Here is a 21815-nt window from a genome sequence, read left to right on the forward strand (position 1 = left end):
ACTTAACCCAGTTAGTAAAGTTTTTGTTTCATCACTTTCTATGACTTTATATAACTTTTTAAAGATGTGATGAATTATCATTTTGATGAGTTATCCGGTCACCCTGAAAAATACGTATTCTTTTTTGCATTTTTCACCTATACCAAATAATAAATTTAAATCATAAACCTTTCTATATTCCAGTAAAAGCGACAAGAAAAAATATTTGTACGTAATTAAAATTATTTTGAAAATAATGTTAAAACCGTAACACTACCCAAGGCTCCACCAAAAACCAGTTAAATCTCAATTTGGCTGGTGGTAAAAGATAGCGAAATTTGCGTGATATACGGTTAATAAGATGATGAAGATAGTTGTGATTTGATCTCTGTAATTAGTATAAATACAACCAACAATTTATAAAATCCAGCAGAAATAATTACAGATTAAAGGAGGGACCATGAGCTACTGCAAGTTTATATTCCTCGCCAGTGCACTAGTTCTGAGGTAATTAAAAAATTATATACCTTCACACTATATATAAAAATATCCTTTCAAAGTCCCATATTTTAACAAAGCATTTTCGAAAACACATTTATTTGATTTGTAAGTGCTCCTTTATATTAAAAATGTATTTTATGACGATTGCAATTTTGCTGAGTAGGAACAAAATGTTTTAAAATTTACACTCGTAAGATAAATATTTTAATACGTTATTTTATTTAGTGCACAGGCGCAGAACAACGCCACTCATCGCGTGTTTCCCGAAGGATTCACTTTCGGAGCTGCAACAGCTTCATATCAAGTAGAGGGCGCCTGGAATGTGTCAGGTAATTCTTGTTTTTGATACCAGATATTTCATAATGATAATGCGGTTTTCTAAACGGGTCAGGTCCAATTGCCATTTGTCTCCAAACCTCATTTTTCGTCTTCTTCCACGGAGTCCTTCTCTTTCTCGGAACGACTCTGGGTCGATTCCATAAGGTACCTACTAACCCTGATTTTGGTTGACTTCTATATTCTGGCATTATTTTTACGTGTTTGGGACATAATGAATCCTTATATTTTTCGTTCATGCACATTTTTATTATCCAGTTCACTTTACAAATATCAATCACAATTCTTTTTTCATAGGGCCCTCCCTCCAACCCGTACCATGGTTTTTGAAACCCCAAATTGGTTTTGTCCAAATGCCCAGTAGCAGATGCTTGGCTTCGTACACAGTCTAATTTACAGCCCTGAATTATTTGAATTAATTCATATGAATGTAGCTGCTAGACAATTCTCGGAGCAAAGACATTTTAAATGTAAAAAGAACCTCAATACTTACTACTCTTTTTACTATTCATTTATTCTCCAATTCCAAGAATTCACCACCTTGTAAACAAATGCTGTGAACTTATTGATATACTAGCTGACGTTTATCCGTCGTTGCTGGGGATTATCCTTAGGAGATAAACATATACCATCGCCAATTTTTCTGAAGGCCTTTTTAAGATGTACAATTCCATAGTACATCATTTTGATGTATCTCATAAGGTTTTGCCACTGTTAGCAATATATTTTTTATTCGACTTATAAATCGAATTCATCTTTTTTTTAAATCTTGTCTATAGAGAAAATACAGACATATACACATAAACACATAAAAAGTAAAGTACATCACATATTAAATCAAATATGTACAAACATACTTGATTTATATATTATACTTATTTACCTTTTTAGGTCCTATTATTTAAATTCGATATTAATTTTTCCGACTTTATGTCCGGGTTAAATCTTCCCCAAGGGAAAAACTAAAAATTCAAAATTCCAAATTCAAAAAAATTTATTGCACAAAAATACAGAGTACATATGTATAGTTTATAGGTTAAATCCTATTTCTTCCAGCTAACCAAACGAATACACAACCTTTCCACACACTTTTCCACAAATGATCATCTAGTCAATCTACATTATGCAAGTGCATTATACACGGTGTCCGGAAACTCGTAGTACAAGCGGGAAACTGGAGAATCTACACCACATGGGGAACCCAAAAAAACATAAAGTTTTTTGATTTGAGCATTTAAAAAAAAAAAAAAAAACAAAAAAAAATATTTTTCGGCTATTTTAGGGTTAAAGTTTTTTCTGGTGTTTAGGGTTGAATAACAGATGTTTTAACCCTGCAGAGCAGAAATATTTTATGATTACACCGGGTTAAATGAAGGGTGATTTCAAAATAATGCTTCAAATCCGAGTTTCTTCATTTGTTTTACTTTCAAATAGTTTTAATTAGTTGGGTACTTTGATCTTCAGTAATAATTTATAAGAATTTGATTAAAAAAAAAAAAAAAAAAAAAAAAAAAAATCAACTTCAAACTCGATTTACTCGATAACGAAAGCTCAAATAAAAAAAAAATATACTACAAAATCGACTCCAAATGTGATGTAGATTCACCAGTTTCCCGCTTGTACTACGAGTTTCCGGACACCCTGTATAAGCATAATAAATACAAAACAATACAAGAACAACACGTCAACTCCCCAGATATCAATGGGAAAATAATTCACCGACTCCAGATATTTTCATATCAGAGGGTTCGGCTCGATAGAACTCCTAACCGGACCCTCAATATGAATATTTAAAAAATCTTTCGTAATCCTACATGTATTTAAAATGACTGATTTGCATTTTTATGTAAAAAATTCTTTGACATATCTAATACTCCTAAATTTTGAATGAGAGAGCTAGGTATAATGCCAGTAGCCGAAATAACACATGGTAATATTTTTATAGTCTGAGAATGCCAAATTCTTTTGATCTCGTTTCCTAAATCTGTGTATTTTCTTATTTTTTCAGAAACAGAAAAAAAAATTAAATTACAAAATTATAGCATTAGTATTTTACCATTACTTATTAATTAGTTTTTTTTTTTATTGTGTATATACATTTGATTTTTGGTTTAGTCTTTTTAAATTTAAATCTTTTATAATATTAGTAAACACCTTACGAGTAAATAATTTTCCTGTTTTCAGTTTTACTGGTTTGCAATAAACATATAGATATACGTATAACATATATATGCAAATACGAATGTACAATGTTAATCATAGTATTTGAATTTTTTATATAGTTATGCTATTATCCATGTATCCTGTTACGCTTAGATAAATAAATTGTCAATTTTCTTTGTAAAAGCTCGATAAAGCGTAAGTAAATAATAAATAAATCAAAATGACTATATAAAGCGTAGGACGCTTGCTAACTAATCCGAATCTGTGGACTGGCATAACCTTTACAACCATGCTAGTTAATTGGGGTTTGGTGGGTAAAGGATGTGTATCTTGGTTGTTGCTGTTTCTCATAATTCCGATTGTAAACTCATAATCGTAGCCGCGGGTCACCCAAAGTGTTTATTTTGAAAGTGTATGTATAACATAATATAAATCATTTTACGCTATTATTTTTTTCAGGGAAGGGCGAAAATATTTGGGACCACCTCACTCACAATTCCGATCTCGTCGACGATCTGAGCTCAGGGGATGTGGCCACAAACTCCTACTATATGTATCCAAGGGATATTGAGATGCTGAAAGAGCTCGGAGTGGAATACTACAGATTCTCCATCTCCTGGACCAGAATCTTACCGACAGGCTTCGACGACAAAGTCAGCGCCGAGGGCGTTGATTACTACAACAGACTGATTGATATGCTTATCGCAAACAATCTAAAGCCAGTAGTTACCATTTACCACTGGGACCTGCCCCAAAGTCTGCAGAATATTGGAGGATGGCCCAATCCCCTCATTGCGAAGTACTACACAGACTTCGCCAGAGTTGCCTTCGAGGCTTTCGGAGACAGGGTAACGGATTGGTTGACTTTCAATGAACCGTTTGAGATTTGTCAATCTGGGTATGGTCTCAAGGCCAAGGCTCCAGCACTAAACTTCCAAGGAGTTGCCAATTACCTTTGTGCTCACACCCTGCTGAAGGCTCACGCCAGCGCGTGGCATCTGTATGATGATGTCTTCAGGCCAACACAGGGAGGTAATGTAATCATAATTTCTTTCTCTTCGCTAAATCCAAAAGTATTTCTAATCATTTTTTTAACTACAATGGCTTTTTCTTTTTGATATTCTAGATTCTTATTTGACATGAAGTGGTGAATAATTTAAATTTACTGAATTTAATGTTAAATAGAACGGCATCATTGCGCCTCACAATTTTTACCTGGCTATTATAGACTTAGAGGCGTTGTATTTTTCGGTAGGGAAAAAAATTCTTACCTTAAAACCCTACTAAATTTCATGTTTGAACTCATGTTCTTCGTCGTCAGCTCACCAGCAGCCAACGGCGGCCATATACTACATACATGTCTGTTTGTATTATGTTGGGATCGGGAGGGAAATTTAGCTGCGTCTTATTTTTGGGAATTCCTCCGTATTTGCCCGTGGAATAAGGAAAATCACAGAAAACCTTATTCAGGAAGAAACGGCTGTTTGTCAACTTGAAATAGAGACGGCCTCCAGTAACATCAGTATATGATGTCATGCGTAACTACAATGGCTTAGAAATAACTACATGTATCTAAGTTTTTTTTGTGTCCTTGACAGGAACCGAAGGCGGCAACATCAAGATTTAAGATTTTAGAAGTTAACATAATAGTAAACACATACTCTTGTATTATGCTGTTTCACCGTAATATTATTTTTTTAAGAGTTTCAATCATTTGCATGATTTTTTAGGATATATTTCAATATAAATTCAAATAGGTGTATCTTTAATGGTGTCATAAATTTCCCCAGCAACAGATTAGCAAAAATCTTATTTTTCAGGAAGGGTTGGTCTGACTTTGAATGCTGGATGGAAAGAACCAAATTCTAACTCCACTGGTGATCTGGAAGCTTCTGAAACCGCATTGGAATTTTCCGTAAGTAACACATCTAAAGTCACCATCTTGAAGGCCAATTTTGGAAAACCCTTTGATAACCTTCATTTAATAATAATATGTTATCTTATATTGATACAATACATCATGTTTACGTAAGATGTTATTATTATTGTGAACATGTTATGAAAGAAAAATCTTTAGATTAATATGTTATTATATCTAAAGATAATATAATTTAAATTATAAGACAACGTGCATTTCTTAGTAAGATATCATCGATTAATATTCATAAATATGTAATCTCATCCAAAAAATTAGCATATGATATGTAAAACAATCACAGACGACAATCTGTTTGTTTCTATGCGGAGAAATGGTATTTTGATTGATATTTGTATCATCGATTTATCAATTGACAGGTAATTTGGAAAGTTCGGAAAGCAGATAGCGCTGGAGTAGTTGATTTATATATGATTTGCACTAGAGGTACGTGAAATGGCTTAAATGATATTGTTTTTAAAAACGGGTGATAAATTTGGTGGTTGGAGTGTCAATTATGTGTCAGTTTTAGACGATTTTCTGGCCGAAAATGTTGAAAAGTGAGATTAACTGAAGTTTTGAAATAGTGTTAAGGCGATGTACAACGTAGTAATGCAAAATCATGTGTTTTTGGTTTGAAAATTTGTTCGCCTAAAAATGTTTCAGATGCTTTAAATAAATTCTCTTGAAATAATCGAGTATTTTTTAGATAAGTCTTTTTATAAGCCCAGAAAAAAATAATGTACAAAGCCTATGAAAACTGCTTTAAAGTTCAAAATCTTCTACTTACGAACCCAAATATGATTTTATTGTATAATGTGGAAAATTAAGTTATTTATAAAAAGATCGGAAAAAAAATTAAATATTTATGGCTGAACATCCACAAAATAAAATAAAAGGTACTTTTTGGCCACGTTTTTTTCTTGCATAAATCAAAACAGGCGGATGGTGTTAAGCGGGAATTTAAACCTTATCGCCATCTACGTAAGGGCTATTATTGATAGCGGCTCGATTTAAAATATAACACGACATAGTGCATCGCCTTAATTCATATTTATATTGATATTAAAATAGCCCTTTGCTCAAATAAGACCTTGCTTACGATTATCAGATATTCGAGAGGTATCAAAATTGTTTGATTTTTTCTTCCTCTCCTACCGGATGTTATTTTCCTATTTACGGACTTTAGATTAAGGCTGGAAACAGTGCCACACGCACCGTCGCGACGGTGCGTGTGGCACTGTTTCCAGCGTCGGTCGACCAACGACGTGACGACTTGGACTAATGGTCGTCGTACGCAGCGCGTGACACTACAGCTCTTCATTCATTCACTTCATAATATTACTGCAAGCGTGCGCGACACACTATTATCAGCCTTACAATAAATATATGACAATGTCTTAGTAAATAGGTACATATTATAACGGAAATATTTTAATTAATTATTTTATAGATTTTTCAAGTTAAAAAAATTATCTTAGTACTTAAATTCTAATCGTTGGCCTTTTAAAATCTTTACTTAAGCCAATTATTCTTTAATCAGGACTATAAACATGCTTTGATCTGACGGATTATCTAATTACGCACAGTTTCGGTGAATTATTTTATGTAAATACATACGAGGTGTATAAGGTGGAGGATTTAGTTCTTCATATTGTGATAAGAAAACATTTGAAATAGAGCCGGAGCATCTTCTCGAAGCCAAATAAAATGTGTTTTATCCCCATGTCATCTTTGGGGATGTTTTTAAGGAACGAAAAGAGGGGAAGTTCTGGGAAGGAAAAAGGAAGAAAAAAGGAAAAAAGGAAGTTCTGGGAAAGAAAAAATAAGGGTGGGTTGGAATCTGAACTCAGTGTATCCAGGAGTGACGGGTGTATAAATCCAACCATCCCACTGTGGTGTTAGGCGATGTGTCGAGAGATCCCACCTGGAGAGATCAAAAGTTCTCCCTGAACCATTCAATCCTATTGCTAGGCAGACGCATTCGCCGCCAAGAATTGGAAAAACCTCACCTCTGAACCCGGGCACCCCTAGTCACCAAACGAAGCGAACTACGTATAAATGGTAGAGGTGTTGGTTGTCCAATGGCGGGATTGGTCTACTGAATAGAAAATTTCAATCTTATCGCAAACACTATACGAGTGGGTAAGTAATATCAGAATGTAAATCATCTAATTAACAGTTAGTTCTTTATTTCAGTTAGGATGGTTTGCTCATCCAATTTTTACCAAGAAAGGAGACTACCCGGAAGTTGTCAAGGCCAACGTTGCCAAGCGCAGTGCGGAGCAGGGCTACAGTTCCTCCCGTCTTCCCTCCTTCACCCCTGAGGAAGTGAAGTATATCAGCGGAACCTTTGACTTCTTTGGACTCAACCACTACACCTCTTCTATGGTCAGGGTCAAGTCAGCCGAAGACAAATTCGCCATTCCGTCTTACCACGATGACCTGGGAGCTGTTGAGTTTCAAGATCCAGAATGGCCGGGATCTCCCATCGCTCCTTGGCTGAAGGTGACCTTTATGTTGATAACAAACTAAATTGATTTTAATAGGAATTTTTTGGGTCATTATGCCGTGTAACCCTTCCTCCTAATTTTGCCAACATCCCGAACAGCGTTTGAGTGATCATCATCAGGGCATATGTGTAGATCGTGGTTAAGTGTGTGCCTATGTAGTAATATCGTGTTGATATGTCTAACACGGGATACGCGTAGCCTTTGTGGCCCCTATTAATAAGGTTTTTTAACACTATAACACTGTCCAAAACGTTGACTTATGAAGAAAGAATCGCAAAACGGCATAATAACCCAACAATTAATCACTATAATAATGAAACGATATCTAAATTAATTTTAATTTTGCATTTCATATACATTACAACCGAATACTATAAAATCAAATTATTGCCAAAAATTAATATTAAATGCTTTGGACATGGGCAAAAGGACATATTCAACAATTTTAATTAATACAAAAATATTCATAATATCCTCGACCTGAAACTTTTTTTAAACTAATCTTTAGTATATTTTACATTTTTACTTAAAGCAAATACTTTGTGATCAGACATTATAATTAAGAAAAATAATAAATACATATTCACTAATATTAATATGCCCGCACCAACATGAGGTAGGATTATCGACTAGTCGGTTTTAAAATCTACATCACACCATCTAGACCCCAACTTTCTTTTGAATTTATTAAATGGGGGCCTCTTTATTGATTGAATTTCTTCATTTTGCCGTACGAAATCGTCCCAGTTTTATAAAATTCAGCTCATCAGTTGTACGTATTTCCTTCAGGTTGTTCCTTGGGGATTCAGAAAGCTACTGGTGTGGATGAAAGACAACTATGATGATCCAGAGATCATCATCATGGAGAACGGCTACTCCGATTTGGGAGTTATGGACGACTTAGATCGAGTCAACTATTACCAGCACTACCTTAACGCTTTGCTGGACGCCTTGGAGGAAGGGGTCCACGTTTCCGCCTACACCGCCTGGAGTTTGTTGGATAACTTCGAGTGGATGTCCGGTTACACGTTAGTACCTCCTTCAAACACGCTTTTCATATTCAAACTTATTTCATTTGTGAAGCTATGAACAAGAGAGGAAACAGAAGTGTAGTGTAAGATGCGGATGTGGATGCGGATGTGAATGCGGATGTGTAAAATTCAACGAGGACGGGTAGAATAGAAATTCTACAAACACTTTCGTTGGATGCAGTGTATAATATTTATCTTAATTTCAATATTAAAAAATAGGATTGGCATAATATTTAACAAATAATAATATTGCGGCTTTGTCACCCTGTAATTTGTTTCTTTGTTCCTCATAAATATATCAAGAAACATTTGCTCACTTTTAACTATTACTGACTGATTATCGGCAGCAGCAGTTTCCTTCACATGACCTTTCTTGTAGAGGTAACCATATTTCTTTTTTGTAATCCTATAATTTTGTAATACGAAACGACACACACTTTGAAATGTTACTTAATTACTAATCCGATAAAACAAAACCAAAAACACGACTGTCGCTGGTGCGTGCCAGTTGTTACTCCCACAAATGTTGCCAAAGAACTCATTCTAAAAAGTTTCGTTAAACTTCTGTTATAATTTTGCAGAAGCAGTAACGGAAAAGTATTCAGAACTTCCGCGTTTGCGGAAGCAGAGGTCCGTTACATCTCTACTATAAACCTACATGAAAAGATCTCTGTGCGATGTCTTTTACTTTAAGTTGGTGGATTATTATATCATCCTTCTTCAGACAATATTTTAGATTGGCTCGCAGTATTCCCTATTGACGAAATACACTTTACATTTGGAACAAAAAGATGTTTATAAATAATTCATACTTGAAAAATAAAACATTGGTTAAGGCGATGCCGTGCGTAGTAATGCAAATTCATGTTTTTTTGGTTTGAAAATTTGATCACTTAGAAATGTTTTAGATGCTTTAATTAAATACTGCGAATAGAACACATCTTGGCCTACTAGATGATCAAGTATTTTTCAGATAAGACTTTTAATAAGCCTAGAAAAAATAATGTATCAGGCCTATAAAAACTGCTTTAAGGTTCAAAATCTCCTACTTACGAACCCATTTTCGGTTACGGTTTTATTGTATAGTGTTGAAAATTAAGTTCTTTATAAAATTATTGTAAAACAATTAAATATTTGTGCCTGAACGTCCGTAAAATAAAATAAAAGCCACTTTTTGGCGATGTTTTTTTCTTGTATTTATCAAAGTCGTATGGTGTTGAACGGGAATTCAAACCTTTTCGCCATCTACATAAGAGGTGTTATTGTTAGCGGCTTGATTCAAATTGTTACACGACGTATGGCATCGCCTTAAATATGGAGCAGGCATCACAACACGATCAACCAAAGTTGCATTGGATTGTTACATTTTTTTACTTGTTTTTTCCAGAGAGAAGTTTGGTTTGTACTACGTGGACTTCAACGACCCCGCCAGGCCGAGGACGCAAAAACTCTCCGCTAAATACATGAGCCAAGTTTTCCAATCCAAAACACTCCAACGAGTTTAAAATCAGTTTTTTAAGATGCAATAATTTTTTTAAATAAATCTATTTGACATTCAGTTTTGTTTTCTTTATTCAATGGAGTGAATCTTGGAAGTAGAAATTAACCCAGGTATGATTTGAAATTTTAACGGCTAAAAGTATTATAGTGATTTGTTTTTGGGGTACTATGCCGTGTTGCGCTACCTCCTTTTTTAGCCAACGTTTCGGACACCATTGCAGTGTCCATCATCAGGGCAGATGTGTAGTCTGAAACGTTGGCTAAAGAAAGAAGTGGCGCAACACGGCATAATTCCCCATAAACAAATTACTATAGAAATTAACCCACTTCCTGACATCCAATTGAGCTGAAACTCCTGGATTTGGCTTAATTGCTAACGTTGTTGAATCTAGTCCCTGGGGAGGAAGGTTCAACCATCAGTCAAACCAATAAAATATATTTTTAAATAGTCTATTAATAAAAATTGATGTATTATATAAAAAAGACTTAGGGGAAGGGAGGGCAAGATGGAAGGCTTAACGTTAAGATGTAAAAAAAAATATAACAACATAATATCAATCATTTATTTTAATAAGTCTTCGGAGAGATCTTACATGCTTATAAAATTGAGTTATTAAAAATAATTAAAGTTGAGTATAAAATCTGTTAGGACCCATAAAAGAAAAACATGAAATATTCCATCTTGCCCTAACCCTGAGGGCAAGATGGAAAGCTTATAAGGGCAAGATGGAATGAATAAGATATCCATAAATTTTACAGTTGACACATAAAAGACAACCGTTTTCTATGTCTGAACATAGTTCATGTGCCCAACCACAACACTGTGGACACTGTACCCAGTCCTCTGTGGGCGGTTCCACATATGCTTCTCCACATAATACACACAACACATAGTCTTGTGTTGACTGCTCCGGATGTTGTAGTATGTTCTCATCTTTTTCTGTCCTTTTCCCCTTTCTTTTACCCTTTCCTTTGCCCTTTCCTTTGTTTTCCTTGCCATTGATGACCGGATTAAGGACTAATTTTGGTTTCGCTTTCAGCTCCTTATTTTTTTCAATAGTTTCTTGGAATGAAGAACTAGTTAGGATTTCTGATTATTTACATCTCAATTTTCGATTCTTTATTGTAGGAGTAACTTTTGGTGATGGAAGTATTTTAATTGGAGAAATTTAGTACGAGGTGGATGGTTGTTCCAAACTCTTATCAATAACACCTAAACTTGTCTAAATATACTGTCTTCTGACATCGTATTTTGTGTATTATCAAAATTAAGTTGCACTTCTTCATCCTGTTTTTTTTCATAACCATCATGGACAGTAGATGTTTCATTGGTAATATTGTCTACAATATTGACGTTTATTGACGAATAATCATTTGTGTCGGTATTTTTGTCTCCCTCAACAGTCGCAATGAAATTTTGTTCGCCTTCAATTACTGGAGCGTTTTCATAAAAAGTGGCCGGTGCAAAGTCAAAATCTGTAAACAAATGTCTCTATATGGGAAGATGCCAGCCTTTCTGAACCCACTAGTGGCATTTTGCACAGTAGCACTTTTGTTCATAGGCGATGCATATAGCCTAGCTATATCAAACTTATTTAATCTTCTTCCAGGATGATTCTTTTGAAAAGTGTCTAGGACTTGCTCAAAAGCCACTTTGAATGAACGGTAAACCGAGACGTCCAATGGTTGCAGCTTGTGGCTTGGTGGGGGGGAATACTGACCATGAATATATATTGTTCTCGAGCTAAATTTAAAGCTTATAGATTTTGATGAGTAACATAATTATCTGGAATTAATTAAACAAGTCTATCTGCTGTTGGTCTTGTTTTCTCAATAAATATTTGTAGCTATAAGCTGCGCGTATTGTAGTAGTTACAGCTTCGTCCATCCTATGTTTCTATTTGCAATATACTTGAACACCATCTATAAAGAGAATCATTCTCAATTAGTTGAAAAAAATTAAAACAGAAATCAAAATAATTGAACGCGGGCTATTCTAAACTATTCCATCTTGCCCTAAAATGCAATTTTCCATCTTGCCCATAAGCTAACTGCCAATAATAATATCAATTTCTTAGAAAATCCTTTAATTTTTTTCCTCTTTAAATATCAATTCATACAATCTATTCCTTATAGTTAGTGTTTATAAAAACAAAATGGTAGTATTACTTACTTTCTATGAGTAGTCACACTTTTAAAGTCAACTGATTTTGTAATAATTCGTCGCGAAAATACAAAACACGCGTGCAAGTCGCTTGGTGGCGCGAGCCGAACCGAGTCACCGGACATAAATACAACATGGCCGCTTATATCTGTGTGCGTAGAGACACGGGCACTTTGTCGAGTGGTTGGCGATAGGTAGATAGTTTCCATCTTGCCCGCTCCTTCCATCTTGCCCTCCCTTCCCCTACTTTTTAAATGTTAATTATCTAGACTTTGAATTCTAGCCCAAAATGAATAATTTTATTTAATTTGGTGTTAAGGCGAAGCTTAATGCTAAATCACTATTTTAATTAATCATTATAAAGAATTGGTGTACATTATGAATACCAAAAAATATGCTTTAGATAAACGGAAGGTTTTACTATCGTTTCGCTTGAGTAGAATATAAATAAACAAATAAATTACTCAACAAAAATATAAATGTAAACCCTCAAAAAAAAAAATTCTTCAATAGAAATGTATGAACGCGTAAAGGAAACAACTTTAAAAAATACAGTATTATAGGTAAGATTATCAGTGACAGTTTCACTTGGTTACATTTTTTGCTTTCTTATAAAATTATTTCCAAATTAAATAAAAACCAGTTTTGTGCTTGAAATCGAACGTTTTTAGACTCTGTTTGTCAAGCGATTTTAATGCCTATTACCTAAAATATAAGGTATACCAAGAATGTACACATTTTTAGCTTGTAGCTTCCTCTTAAATTGATCGTGATTGTTTACCAGCACCCCTAGAGACGTCCAAAAGTCCAAGGGTTGTAGTGCCAATGAAAACGGAATTTTGATTTCGTTACAGCCCAGAGGAAAGAATCAATGATTCTCTGTTGGAAGTTGGCACACAAAATTCCATCATTTAAAATTTTACATAATGGAAATATGATTGATTTTTCATTATATAAATATATCTCCAGATAGCCTGGTATCTTAATACATAAATCCATCCACTTGAAAAAAGTGCCGTTAAGCTAAAAGGTTTATTATAAGTAGCTAATAAATAAAATAAGTACAAAAGTAGATGGAATTCAATAAATCATTTCAATTGTTCGAGAAGGTGTGGTTTTCTGAACGAATGTTTCTCAAACTTATAACTTTGGAAATGAGCACATTACTTACAATACGCTGCCCGGACGGTGCCTGGCATTTCAAAACATACTAAAACCAAAAACCATCAAGAAGCATCTATTTTATGTCAAAAAAACCTACCCGTAAAAAACAGTTTTTTAAAACTATAATACATCTATTTTTATATTTGAAAAATATTTTCTTTTTGTTGACTCAGGATTGAACCTTCCTCCCGAGAGACTTTTTACCAGCTGTGAACTTTAAAACGTCAAATTATTATGAGCAATAATAAGTCGCCTGAAATATCCATACAAATTGAAAATATCTCCAGAGTAATAATAAACGCCGCCGACGGGAAATAAACCGGCACAATTTTCAATTTGTATGGATATTTCAAGCGACTAATTATTGCTTATAATAATTTGTCATCCTTTGTGCTACGCATAAAAAACCTTGTCTAATAAACATAAGTTTATCTTAAAAAAAATTTTAAATGTTTTTAATTTTTTTTCGGTTTGACTGAGTATTGAACCTCCTTCCTCAGTAACTGGAATAAAAACGCTAATTGTTAGTACCGGCATTTATTTAATGTTTACTTAATAAATATAATGTCATCCAATTTCAGAAAAATGTGAGTGCATACGTGCAGAGTGCAGCTGAGCATCATTTCTCAATCAGTTTTTGCATAATTTAGAACATGAGAAAGAAATAATAAAAATAAGATTATAATAAACAAAAAATACATACACATTACACACATGAAATAAAAATAAAAGAATTTTGTTATTTAAAGATACAGTGATCAGATAGGTTAATCGAGAGACAAGCGAGAGGTTTTTAATATGATCCACAAAATTCACCAAGTTAACATTAAACATATCAATATCACCTAAGTATTGATTTCTCACAGTGTGCGACCTCCGTATCGGGGAATTAGCAATGTAGTTGTGCTTCTGCACACTGCGGTGGATAACTAGTGGATGGATAACTAACTAAATTGAGTAATTTATTTCAGTTATTTAATTAAATAACGCGACACGCCGCTTGCGGTTGCTTTGTTCCTTTCCCGTAATTCGTGGCTTGGCTCGCAGAATTTTTGTCCAGTTTTTACGCACCCTTACGGTAAAAACATGATCGTTCATAGGCTTCCTGGAGACTAAACATGGGTAATTCACCATTCCAAACACGAAAATGGATTCAAACTGTTTAACAAATGTGTATGTTTATAATTGTTGTTGTTGTAAATAAATTTCAAAAAAACTTCATTAGTTAAATAATCCTTTCATTATAGGAACGACATCTTTGCAAGCTACGTGGTGTCTTAGGTACTCCAATAAGTACCGAGGAAATCTGAAGTAATTAGTACGTGGACGGTGAGATTAATCACTTTATCTTATCTTAAACCCTCTTCTTGTCTGTGTGTGTGAAATATGCAATGTTTTTGAAATACTTAACAAAACATATGTGAAAATCGGAATTATATAACGAGAATCAACTTCTCAACGATAAAGTTTAATACCCTCAAAAATTTTTAAGATAAAAAAACAAACATCATCATAAATAACAATATTTAAAAATAGAGATACGTGGGTGATAGCTGTGATAAAGAAGCGATTTTTCCTATAAATAAAGAAAATTTAAACGAATTCTTCGTGTTATTCGAAGATTGTCGAATAATGACATTTATAAGGTTCTTCTTTCTAGCAAGTGTACTCTTTGTGAGGTAAGATAAATTCTTAAAAATAAAGCTATTTATTTATTGATAATTATATATTATTGAGCATCTAAATGGGACAGTCCTGATATTGTAGTTGCAAAGAATTTTTCGATCGATTAGTTTTAGTTGGTGTGTTGAAGGTGATTAGGCTCAATAAATCAGGGATGTCTATAATTTCATTAACAATTTTATAAATAATAGTCGAGTCTGAAACAAGTCTTCTATCATTTTATTTACCTCATCAAGTGGTTGTAGTTTATAGTTTCCATATGTAGACAGAGTTTATAGTTAATATATCTTAGAAATTTAATGATTCATTGGGCACATATCAGTATAATTTATGTATTCATTTTTAATGTTTTTTGTTGTATTTTAGTGCACAGGCTCAAAACAATGCCACCCACAGGAGTTTCCCTGCTGATTTCCTGTTTGGCGCTGCCACAGCTTCATATCAAGTAGAAGGAGCCTGGAATTCTGCAGGTGAATAAAGACTTACTTTTTAAATTATTGATATTAAAAGATTAGAACATTCTTTAAGAATGAAAGTTGCAATATTGTCCGGCCCAACAGAGTTTGGTTCCTACAAACTAAACAGGGCCGTCTCTAAATCTTTAAGAGGATTTTGGCAATATGTATTAAATGTATCAACGGTAGAATTACAACAAAGGTAAAATTATGTGCAAAAATAAATAATCGAAACTAAACAATTGATTTATTTAACGTCTAACCTGTTGAATAATAATTTGTTTGCAGACAAGGGTGAAAATATTTGGGATCGTCTCTCCCACACAACAAACCTTATCAAGGATGGCAGCTCAGGAGATGTTGCTTGCGACTCCTATAACCAGATTGCCAGAGACGTGGAGATGCTAAAGGAACTCGGAGTTCACTTCTACCGCTTCTCCTTATCCTGGTCCAGGATCCTTCCAACTGGATTTGACAATAAGGTCAGCTCTGACGGAATCCGCTACTACAACAATCTGATCGATGCCCTCATCGCGAACGGCATCACTCCAGCTATTACCTTGTACCACTGGGATCTTCCACAACCGCTACAAGATATCGGAGGATGGCCGAACCCTATGATTGAAAAATACTTCACAGATTACGCTCGGGTTGCTTTCAACGCATTCGGAGATAGAGTCAAAGAGTGGTTGACTTTCAACGAACCGTACGAAATCTGCCAAGCAGGGTACGGAAATAACGGAAAGGCTCCTGCATTGAATTTCCTGGGTAAATACACATAAACATGAACATTAAAGCAACATTCTCTCTATTTCTTCTAAAAATACAACATAATTTTGGTCAGATAAATAGTCTTTGTGATTCTGTGATGTATTAGTGATTAATGGTGATTTTATAGGTATTGCTGACTACTTGTGCGCACATACTCTGATCAAATCCCACGCCAGGGTCTACCATCTTTACGACGATGAATTCAAGCCAACGCAAAATGGTGAGTAAAAGAGATGACTAGTTACTTTTTTGTAATTCATCAATAATGTAAGCAAAACACAATGGGCCTCATACACTCCATTAACATACACCAGTTTTACACGCACACTGGAGTGGTGTGGTGTAATCAACTAGCGACAGAGCTGAGATTAGAACCTGATTATAATAAGTTAAAAAATAAAATAAACAATTTTACCTTAAATAATTTGGTTACTTATTAGCAATACATTGCATCACATTAATTTTTTTATACTATTATTTAGCATAAAGTAAAGTTTAAGAGACAGGGTTTTTTATGCAAAGCAAAAACGATAACTTATTATTTTTAAGCCATAATTATCAGCTTAACACACCTAAATAAATTAAAATAAATCTTCCGAGAAAAAATACATGCCGCCAACGGGAATTGAACTCGCAGCCTTCTGATCATATTCGTTTGTTTTTCTCTTTTAATTCATTTTATGTGCATAACTAATTATGGTTTATTTTTTTAAATATACACGTTATATATCATTTTATTTCCCTTTTACACATAGTGGTTACACTCTCGTAAAGGTAAATATGTTTTATTTATAATCTGAAACACTGTAAAATTATGTTATTGTATGAACTTACCTTGTAAATACTGATAAATAAAATATGAACATATATATGTCATCGACCTTGTTCCTGAACATGTATTAAATGATACGATAACATGAAGACATTATGAAAATTATTAATCCAATAAATACTTAAACGCTTTTAGGAAGAGTCGGATTGACCATTAGTGCTGGATGGAAGGAACCAGAAAACCCAAATTCCGCTGCCGATCTTGAAGCTTCTGAAAATGCTTTGCAATTCTCGGTAAGAAACCCCTAAACTCTATTTTAAAAATTACAATATTTAACGATTTTTATTTGTCGTTTGTTCATTTGTTTTTGATTACTTAAAAATTGATAATTTTTTTTTGTTTGTTATTAACCCTACAATTATTAATAACTTTTTATAGGCAGGATGGTACGCTCATCCGATTTACTCTGAGGAAGGCGACTACCCCGCAGTATTCAAGCAGAAAATAGCCCAACGAAGTGCGGAACAGGGCTTCAGTTCCTCTCGCCTTCCTGCTTTTACTCCTGAGGAAGTGGAGTACATTAAGGGGACCTACGACTACTTGGGATTGAACCACTACACCAGCTCAGTCGCCAAGGCTGCCGATGCTGGTGCTCAATACCCGAGCCCATCCTTCTGGGAAGATTTAGGAATTACTGAGTACCAACCTGGAGACTGGCCTTCATCTCCAGCTTCCAACTGGTTAAAGGTTATTAGTTTTTCATTTCTAGTTTAAAATCTCTCAAATCTGAAAGGACAAATGTGATATTATTGTCTCGATAAACTTTTTAGTTTGGTTACTCTCTTCTTCTTTGAAACAAAAGTGGGTGTGTCAAGCCTACGCAAGACAGAAGTGAAACTTCTAGTATTCCTCTCTCTCTATTTTCATTTCATCATCTCTATTTTCTCTCTTAGGTTAGTTTGAAAATTAGAGGTTAAATAATTCAACGACGAAGCATGGATTTGCTTTTTCTAATATTTTCTTATAGATGAATGACGTTCGATTAATGTATAGTTCCAAAAATTTTCAATTTATTCACAAGTATACAATATTACATAAATAACAATATTACAATTAAAAATTACAAAGAAATTACAATGACAATTTACCAATCATGTGCCATTTTCATTGTCAATTTCATGAATATCATTTCCTAATGTCGTGATAATTGGGTTATGGTAACTAAAGTGCGAGATATATACATGAGCACTTAAATCCTTAATGAATCGTGCAAAAACTGCATCGATTGTTGTCCCGTGTCGGGAGAGAACGTTCGTGAGCGGCTCCCCCACCTCAACAAGCGCATATGGTGAGAGAGGGACAGTGAACGGTGAGCGGTGGTGGGGGTACCCGCATTTTCGTGTCGATCCTGACTCGGTTTTACTCCGTCCCCGAATTACGCGCCTAAAGAAGTTTCACTTCAAAAAAATGAATAAACGTCACAAACATTGACCATCGTTATGATGTTTTGTGTTTTTAGGTTGTTCCATGGGGATTCACAAAACTGTTGGTATGGTTGAAGAATGAATACAAGAATCCAGAAATCATCATCTTTGAGAATGGTTATTCCGATCTCGGAGGAACTGATGATGCAGACAGAATTAGCTACTATAAGCATTACCTAAACGCCATGTTAGACGCCATGGATCAGGGCGTCACCGTCACAGCCTACACCGCATGGAGTCTCATGGATAACTTTGAGTGGCTCTCTGGATATACGTAAGTTAATCTTGAGTCGATTCAAATAAATTTTGTTAAATTAATATTCTCCCTTCTTTTGAGGCCAATCGATTCTCCGATAACCTGTAGTTATAAGTTCTATTCGTAGGCTCATTCTATCCTCGCTCAGCCTCTGTTTTCTTGTTGGGGGCGACCAACTATACTCTCAAACAGAATATCTCTTATTTTATCATGATCTTCTGTTCTTACTGACGTGTTTTTTCCAGGGAAAAGTTCGGACTTTTTGCTGTGGATTTCAACAACCCATCACGACCAAGAACAGCTAAAGATTCAGCCAAATACTACAATACTATCATTGGAAGTAACGCAATTGAGAGGGTCTAAATATGACTCTTTTCTTTATAAAAAAGATTCTGTGATTATTGATTTTCTAAATGTATTTCTATATCTGGTGACACCTACTGCATGTACGAGTACTTTTATAATAAGAAAATTAAATAAGTAGATATATTCGTGTTTTAAATATTTTGAGATTTTAAGCAAATGATTGTTTTCAATAGCATTGGTATTTTCTATAATAACTATGAGCCTTTACGTACTTACCGACATTATAATCAAATTCTGTAAAGTTAAACAGTATATCTACTTAGTTGAAGCAGATATGATTTGAACTTGGCCAAAAGTATTATAGTGGTTTATTTTTGGGGTACCTACTTCTTTAGCCAACGTTTTGAAAAACCTTACAGTGTCCATCATCAGGGCAGATGTGTAAATGAAAATTGTGGTAAAGTGTGTGCTTATGTATGTAGATGCGATTCCGTGTTGCTAATTCCAAAGAACTTGTATTACAGTAAAACCACAATTTTCGTTTAATTTCGTTCAATTTTTTTCCTAATAGCTGTATTGTAAGGGCACTCAATACTATTGATGTAATATAAAATAATTAACCATCAGAACATAAGAATTTGGTAGAAGATAGCTGCAGCCTACACGAGCCGGCCCACACACCGGCCCACACACCGATTAATTTTTATTAACTTGACGAGCCTTTAATGCGTCTTGCAGCGAGTTCTCCAATGTGCTTACGTGAATCTGTTATCATACTCAACAACAAGTTTTCTGGATAAGCAAAGTAACTGTTTCGAATTATAACAGGGTCCAATATCGCTAACAACTCGTTGGACAAATATTTAGTGCTGTTAATGAGCTTCCATAAATGATTTGAACCATCTTTGCAGGATGAATGTGTTTTGATAGCAAACCAGACAGGAGCGTATGATTATACGACAAACGTTGCTAAAGTCACAAGATTGTGTTGTGGATTTTTGTAGAAATATACAAATGCAGTATGCGATTAGCTCTTGTCAACCAGCGGGCATGGGGTAGTTTACCTGGGCTTCTTTGTAATAAATCGGGAGACCAGGATCCATTTATGACAGCAATTGTAATTTCTTGGAAATATTTCTGGTCTGTACTGAGATCTGTGGATATTTGTGGAAGTAGTAACAAATGCCAACAGGGGCGACAAAATTTTTAGTCAATTTTTATGTAATTTCACGTCTAGATTATTTGCAAGTATCCAAGATATCAAATCAACAAACTGCAATCAGTTTTCAACGCTGCGGCAAGACACCGGCGTATCACCGGCGTATCTAAATATTCCCAAATTTCAGAGCATCTCAAAAACCTTCACTGGCTCAAATGTCCTGAAAGAATCCAGTTCAAGATTTGTTGAATGATATTTAAATCACTTAACGGAATGGCTCCGGCTTACTTATTGGAAATGTGTATTCAGGAAAATACCAATTAACGACAGTCAACCCTTAGGTCAGCAGCGTTATAAGCGCTCGAATGTTGAAGGAACTAAAGCGCACCCCAGATACTAAGTTCAGTGAGCGTGTTTTCGGAGTGTCAGGACCTAAAGCCTGGAATGGACTGCCACATGATTTAAGAAAGATTATATACTCGACAGAGTTTAGAGCTAAACTCAAAACTCAACTTTTTTAGACAGTCATATCCAAGTGTACATCTTTCTGAATCTTTTTCTAAATAATAAAATTAGACAGAGATTTTTCACAAAAATTGCGCAACACAATTTATCTAATAAGAATTATTATTACTAACCAATAACCCCCGTAGAACTAAAAAATTAACTCGCTGTGACGTGACACTCGATACGCCATATATTTGGTGCGTTTGGTGACCCCTAAAAAATTAGAACTCTAAAATAATACAACGTTAAGACAGAAAACTAAAAACTGCAACATTGTTGGTGAAATCTATTAAAAAAATTTATGCACTAGAAAAAATAGTAATAAAAACCAAATGCGATAGTATCTAAAAAGGCACATACAAAAAGATTAAATAAGAAGACAGCACAACTGGAATTTTCGGTGAAATTGGTTGAACAGAAAGACATTTTAATAATTAGGTTTATTTATACGTCTTACAAAGATAACCAAATATAAAAACAAATTAAAGACATTTCCGGAACCAAGGAACACATCATAATTTAACGAAAAAAAATGTTAACCCTGATTTTACTTTCGTTTCTGGGCACACGACTGGTGTGCCCAGTTCTAACTGAAGCCACCGCGTCAAAAGGCTCGGCCCATTGTTTGATCCTTTCCCACATTATTTCGATATGTCACACGTCAACCCCGTAGACGGTTTTCGATCTACTAAAGTGGTGGGATAGAGTTTTGGAGGTCTGACCTCCAACTCCGAAGAACGATTCTATTCGCTGATTCTTTAATCTAAATATAAAACATCAATTAGCGGCTCACATTCTGGCCCAAATACCTGCCCATATACCTGCCCATATACCTGCCCATATACCGACCCACATACAGTCCCATATACCGGCCCATATACCTGCCCATATACCGGCCCACATACAGACCCATATACCGGCCCATATACCGTTGAAACCTAGCTACCGAGGTATATCCAAATCGAGTGAGTCGTATAGCGAAGCAAATATGGCAAAAAACTTATACCGCGATGTACCCAATGAGGATAATTAGTTGTGGGAGATAGGATCAAGTCATCATTATCTTATCTCCAAATTTTTAGTGTTTATTTAATTAGCATTGTATTCACAGTATCATTCAAAAAACCGTTTCCGTTTTGGATCAAAAATTATTTGT

General features: G+C 34.6%; 2 protein-coding genes across 2 annotated transcripts; both read left to right on the forward strand.

The window, feature by feature from the left end:
• Positions 1 to 407: 407 nt before the first annotated feature.
• LOC149425393 (myrosinase 1-like) lies at positions 408 to 9985 on the forward strand. Its single transcript, XM_089651108.1, has 7 exons — positions 408 to 486; positions 706 to 809; positions 3439 to 4011; positions 4800 to 4894; positions 7094 to 7402; positions 8197 to 8435; positions 9826 to 9985. Exons 1-7 carry the CDS (start codon positions 440 to 442, stop codon positions 9941 to 9943), a joined length of 1485 nt encoding a protein of 494 aa, XP_089507234.1. The 5' UTR covers positions 408 to 439; the 3' UTR covers positions 9944 to 9985.
• Positions 9986 to 14891: 4906 nt separating this feature from the next.
• Positions 14892 to 19159, forward strand: LOC149425394 (myrosinase 1-like). The gene is made up of 8 exons (XM_089651109.1): positions 14892 to 14945; positions 15316 to 15419; positions 15693 to 16172; positions 16303 to 16395; positions 17143 to 17240; positions 17386 to 17694; positions 18467 to 18705; positions 18933 to 19159. Exons 1-8 carry the CDS (start codon positions 14899 to 14901, stop codon positions 19048 to 19050), a joined length of 1488 nt encoding a protein of 495 aa, XP_089507235.1. The 5' UTR covers positions 14892 to 14898; the 3' UTR covers positions 19051 to 19159.
• Positions 19160 to 21815: the final 2656 nt, after the last annotated feature.

The sequence above is a fragment of the Hesperophylax consimilis genome, chromosome 3 (assembly GCF_061612785.1).
Source record: "Hesperophylax consimilis isolate HC1 chromosome 3, BYU_Hcon_1.0, whole genome shotgun sequence".
Lineage (NCBI taxonomy): Eukaryota > Metazoa > Arthropoda > Insecta > Trichoptera > Limnephilidae > Hesperophylax > Hesperophylax consimilis.